The 6,000-nt window shown below is 35.8% G+C and overlaps 1 protein-coding gene across 2 annotated transcripts in view; it reads right to left on the reverse strand.

Moving 5' to 3' along the window:
• Positions 1–238: 238 nt before the first annotated feature.
• LOC119834250 (protein peste-like) overlaps positions 239–6,000 on the reverse strand; it is a 70,519-nt gene continuing 64,757 nt past the window's right edge. For both annotated transcript variants that reach the window (XM_038358586.1, XM_038358585.1), the window contains exons 5-10: positions 4,724–4,939; positions 3,625–3,756; positions 2,535–2,706; positions 1,821–2,023; positions 1,523–1,596; positions 239–1,128 (exon numbers count right to left, since the gene is read on the reverse strand). In XM_038358586.1, coding sequence (XP_038214514.1) covers positions 855–1,128; positions 1,523–1,596; positions 1,821–2,023; positions 2,535–2,706; positions 3,625–3,756; positions 4,724–4,939 — 1,071 coding nt within the window. In that variant the 3' untranslated portion in view covers positions 239–854. The remainder of the gene's footprint in view (positions 1,129–1,522; positions 1,597–1,820; positions 2,024–2,534; positions 2,707–3,624; positions 3,757–4,723; positions 4,940–6,000) is intronic.

Consider the following 6,000-nt stretch of genomic DNA (forward strand, 5'->3'; position numbering starts at 1 on the left):
AATGCTAGATCTCGTTTTATTTAATTATCGACAAAATTATTAAATCCCTTTTGTACTCTACAAAATGCGTTACAATTTTTAACACTATTCATTTATAGGATATGTTTTTCTAAGATTCTATACGACAACAAAATTTATATTATTACTACCTGACCCGGCAAACACTATTGTGCCTTACTCTTATCATTTAGGGGTATGAATAATAGACGTTGGCCGATTCTCAGACAATGCTAATATGCACACAAACTTTCATAAGAATCGTTCCAGCCATTTCGGAGGAGTTTGGTCACTTAATTGTGACATGGGAATTTCATATATAACACAATAAGTGTGTGTATTACGTTAATATAATAAGCGTGAGCTTGCATTCCAATCTTATCATTTAAGCTATAGTCTTTACAAGTGTTCATAACACATGTCCATCGTTGGTCTGTATTATTAAATTCTTCGAACCTTATTTTACCATCCACTCTTATTATATCTTATCAACCTAAACATATAAAAATAACATACAACTAAACAGTCATGATTGATCTAACCTTCCACAATTTGGAGGTATGTTCAATACTCGTTTAAAATTATACTCCTGGCTTGGTCCAAGATTTTCCTCTAATATAAGTGTGGGCTTTTTTTATGTCAAACTTGCTGTGAGCTGTCGCTGATTCTTTCAGAGTTACATATATTAATTAATAGATTGTATCGTCAATTTTCTAGATATTGGGCATATATAATACATCTATGTGTGAATGGGTGGGCCAACTTGCACCAAGCCAGTGGTAGAATCATAACAGAACTTCACTTCAGGTAAGTTCGTTTAATTGTACATGTATACACAAATTTTTATACTAATTAATCTACTGCATCGGGTTCAATTTCATCTCCGCTTCGTCCTTCGGCTTTTCGAGCGTGACAATAATGTCTTTTGGTTTTTTAAACTGAGATTTCTTGCAACAGGACGCTAAAGTTATTATACCAGCGAAGGTTAACGCCACGCAGGCGCATATGGTGGCACCCCAGTCCGCTACGGAGCGGACCATGCGCAATTCCGATATCACTTTATCGTCAATTGTCACTTTTTGTTGCACCCAGAAAACGGGGAACATCATGCGTGGTGCATCCTCGAACAATCTGGGAAATTATGCAGTATATAAGGTGGGAGCTTAGGCGATTTTATTGTGTTTGTTGGAAGAGAATTAAAGTACAGTTACAACATTGTTAAAACATTGTTCAACTGTGATTAAATGCATTCATCTATTTTATTCATTGTTTGAAAGTCATTATTGTTTTTTATTGTCAAAAAAGTGCTTCAGAAAGGGAGGGAAGAAACCTTCCAGTTATAATCAATCAATCAATCAAAAACTTTTTATTGTGCACCTTTACAAGAAGAGTACAAACAGGATATAAATAACATCAACAGTATGAAGAGCACAACAGGCGGTCTTATCGCTTAAGCAGCGATCTCTTCCAGACAATACTCTGGAAATCATATCTGTAATATTTACTATAACAATATAATACTTACGCTATATTCGGAGTTGGTTCCAAATAAACGTTAAATTGAAATCGTGCTGCAACGTCCACTGGTACACCAAGTCTCTGCAAAAAATACAAGCTGATAAAACAAAAATTGACTGGGAAAGTATTCAATTCAGTGGAGACAACATCGGTTCAGCCAATGAGAGTGAAGTGACTTTATTTTATAATTATAGATATTGGTTAGAAAAACTCATGTAACATGTCATATTTTTAATATAGTGCCATCTATCGGAAATAATGATCATGAAAATTAACTATTTAGTAATCAGTGATTATACACTCACCGGTTCCACCCCAAAATAGAAGGAATGCTTCTTCGGGTCGGGATTCAGGCCGTTCACTTTGGTCCGCAGCTCTGGGTCTCCATGCAGGAAGTGGGGCAGGGAGAGGAAGGCCGGAGCGCCGTACCGACACGCGGAGACGTTCATCACCCCACTCCAGCCGCATTCGCCGTTGCAGAAGCAGGAGTTCTCTGGAGAACTTGGTGCTAGAAGCAGAGTTGTGTTTATAAGCTTCTAGCTTGTACAGTCAGAACTTATACAAATTTAAAAGAGCAAGATGGTTTATTTGACGACGCAGGTAATTAATGAGGTAGGTTATAGGCTAATTATGCTAAGAGCAATAGAAGTGAGACCGCAATGAAAAATGTTTGTTGCTTGCTTTCTTCCAAATTTATAAATGAAGATGGCACTTTCGGCAATATGTATCTTTTGATATATTAATTATTGGTGATTTTGCTAATACGAATAGTACTATAGTAATAATATTGACATATTATAATAATATCATAGGAATATTACAACTTCCATAGAAATGTAAAGAGAAACTCAACGTAAAATAGACTATTTATTTTCAGTGGAACAGTCCATGTTTTATCGAAAAGCGCTTCAGAAGTTTTAAAGACAATCATAAAAATAAGTACATGTGTCTAATGATAACACATTTCTTGCATTTCGCATTTCTTAAAGAAATATTCGAAATCTAGTGGCTAAACTCACAATAATCAAAGCTGCTCTCCGTCAACGAATACTTGTGATATGTCAGACCCTGGAGGTTGTTGGTTTCCGTATAGTTGAAATACACTGTTCGACACAGGTCGCCCATGAATATCTCCAGCAGAGTATCTTCAGTTAGATTGTGGGGCATAAATTCTCCTGCGCTACCGGCCATCTGCAATTTTAGTATGTTTAAGGATTTTATGTATTGACTAGCTATTTAGTCGTAATAAATATTCATGGAACAATATTTCAACTCTATTTTTATCTTAGCTTTATCAAAATCTTCTTAGCGGATGCCTAAATCATAGTGACTATCTGCATGCCCAATTTCTGTACAATCGGTTTAATAGTTTGGGCTGTGCAAAATTAGATAAATCAGTCAGTCATCTTTGCGTTTTATATTTATGTTAAAATGTATAAATTTGTGCTTGACACAGGTACTAAATCCCTGATGTTCAAAGAGAAATAATTTTTAGGATTGTCAGAGTTTATTCATTTATTTAATTATCTATGCTTTATTGTTTTGGAATAATTACAAAGAGACTTAACCTAGGGAACATTATCACAAGTGGCGGTCTTATCGCTAAATAGCGATTTCTTCCAGACAACCGGTTGTACTGAGAGAAGTTAAAATAGAGGATAGGAGTTGGGAAGAGCATGTTTTTGTGCAAATAGAAATCGGAACCCTATCCTTTAAGCTATAGGTGTGTGTATTCTGTGACATCAGCAGGAAATATTGATTAACATCATGATGAAGAGCGTTGTTACAGAAATATAACCGTTTACGTTTTTGTATGTGGTAGTTGAACACGCTACGGCACATGGACTGATCATACGCTTCTCCAGATTTTCATGGGCGGTGGTAGCGCTTACCATCAGGCGACCCACTAGCTCCATTGGAGGTGATAATATAAAAAAACGTATTGTAACTTTGTATAAATAATGAACAGTTAGAAAACACGCTTCTGTAGCTAGCCAGTAGCCGAACCAGAATGCAGGCAATATGATGGGGGTTATCGAGAAAAAAGTATCGTAAAAGGCATATAAGCATATAAAAAGCATACATTTTATTGCAAAGAGTTACACATACCACTGAGCATTTACCCTCGTAGTACGGCAGATGGTCAAGATGATTCCAAGTGATGATTTGTCCCGGTAAAACGCCGTCCTCTTCGCCAGTGGTCACCAGCATGTCACCATCAGTGTCCATTGAGTTATTTCTCTGTAATTGTGTCACAATTATTATATTTCCTGCCACTAATTAAGTGTATTTTTATAGTAAAGTTTAATCAAGCAATGCTTTAGTTTAGAGTAAGAAGACCTGGTATGTAATGAGACCGCAGTTAATATTGTAGCTATGAATTTTGAACTAAGAACTAAGAATTTGGTTATAACATATCTGTTATATAATGTAGACCAATTTAAAGCTGTAGAGTTTGTTTGTTTGAATGCGTTAATCTCAGGAATGAGTGCAACGATTTCAAAAATTATTTCACCCTAGAATTTTAACGTGCTCCGTGAAGGGTATCCATGAAACACGGGCGAAGCCATAGCGGCCCGCTAGTGTTGTATATTTAAATAAATCTACGTTTTATTGTATCATTTTGATTGCGATATATTGCAAGCTATTATCGCCTCCGCCTATTGAATGGTCAAACTAATCAATTTGAAGTGTCACAATTGATTCCTTACTGTCAATTGTGACGATAAACGATGCAAGCGTCGTGTCTTCAGCTATGTTCATAATATCTGCTTATTATAGCTTCTGAAATTTTTATACTGGAGACCTTAAGCACCAAACTCATACTTTATTAATTTAAACTCATAAACAGAAGTGTTTATGAATTGTTTGTTTTACTGTTACCGATTCGGAAGGTAGCTTATATCGAGAATAATCGGTAAGAAGAAGAAGGTTCGATATTAAACAAGCGTGCAGGAAAGAAATCGACTTGTCAATTTGTCTGCGCATTACGCATCACCACTGCTTGAAACGGTGATGGAAAACATCGCGTGCAAACCGGCTTTCCATGTATCAAAAGATTGACGACATGTGACAACTGTCAACAAGCGTGGTGGATTTCGCTTCAACCATCAGGAGAGGCAACGAACATTGGCTGATGATGATGATGATTAAAACTTAGGTCTGAATGGAAAATTGTACATTTGTATTTCCATATTAAATTCCTTACCCCATAAAATAAGCCAAAGCGATCAATGGGCGGCGCTCCACCCCTTGTGCTCTCAGGAAGATTTTTTGCGATATCTATCAGGGGATCTTCGTAACCCTCAAAAAGAAGTTCACCAGCGAGTCTGGAGATGGAGATTCCGTGGCCGAACATCGTGAGGGCCATGGACAAACCCTTCTGGCGCAGGAAACTTGCATCTCTCGATTGGTAGGCTGCTGACTGGAATATAAAATCAATATTGAGATATATGTACATAAATGGTATCGTTTACCAATTTAGGATTGTAACGCTCATTTGGACCTTTTTTCAACCGTCAAAATAAAACGAGGTTCTTAATTCTCAAAATTAAAACGGAAGCTTCCATTTTATTTACTATCATTGAAAAAAAATAACCCATCTAATAAATCTAAAATAAAACAAACATAAAACAATAATAGAAGCAAAAAATTGGCTGTCCGGGGTTTTCTCAACATAATTCCGGTTAGTAAGATATTGCCGGGATAAAACTATCCTATGTCCTTTCTCAGGTCTCAAAGTACCTCTATAGGTAGTAAATTTCATTTAGACCATTGTTGCATGGTTTAGGCGTGAAGACAATGCTTTCGCAATATTATAATATTAGTAGGGGGAAACATAGACTAGCGTCATAACATGATAAATCTTACTAATATTATAAATGTGAAAGTTTGTAAGGATGTGTGTGTGTTTGTTGCTCTTTCACGCAAAAACTACTGAACCGATTGCAATTAAATTTGGTACGTAGACAGCTGGACAACTGGAATAACATAAAGGCCGCTTTTATCCCGATATTCCTACGGGATACGGACAACGCGGGTAAAACCGCGGGGCGCAGCTTGTCAAAATTACTATAAACGACACAACATGTATAATTATGAATGTTATTTATATGCAGTTTTTTTTTGCTTTATGTCTTAAAAAATTATTACGTTTGTATACTAGATTCTAGACTTGATAACCTGTTCTCTGACCTAATATAATAATGCATACATTAAGGAAAATTGTTCACAATATATTATTCTTATCGCTATAGGAAAAAAGCCTGCGGTTCTTACAGGTGTGTTGATATAAACTGCATTTAAATTTATTAAAATGTGACATTCAAAGATATTGCTTAAATTTCAACGTTAGTCTATTTTTCAGCACTTGAAGTATTTGAAAAAAATTCCTGGTACACAAATCGTTTGTGTATATACCTAGTCTTGCCATAAATATTGTAATAAAGAAAAAAGAAAATTGTTAACTGCAAATAACATTTATTA

This window comes from Zerene cesonia, chromosome 19 (genome assembly GCF_012273895.1).
Source record: "Zerene cesonia ecotype Mississippi chromosome 19, Zerene_cesonia_1.1, whole genome shotgun sequence".
Taxonomy (NCBI): domain Eukaryota; kingdom Metazoa; phylum Arthropoda; class Insecta; order Lepidoptera; family Pieridae; genus Zerene; species Zerene cesonia.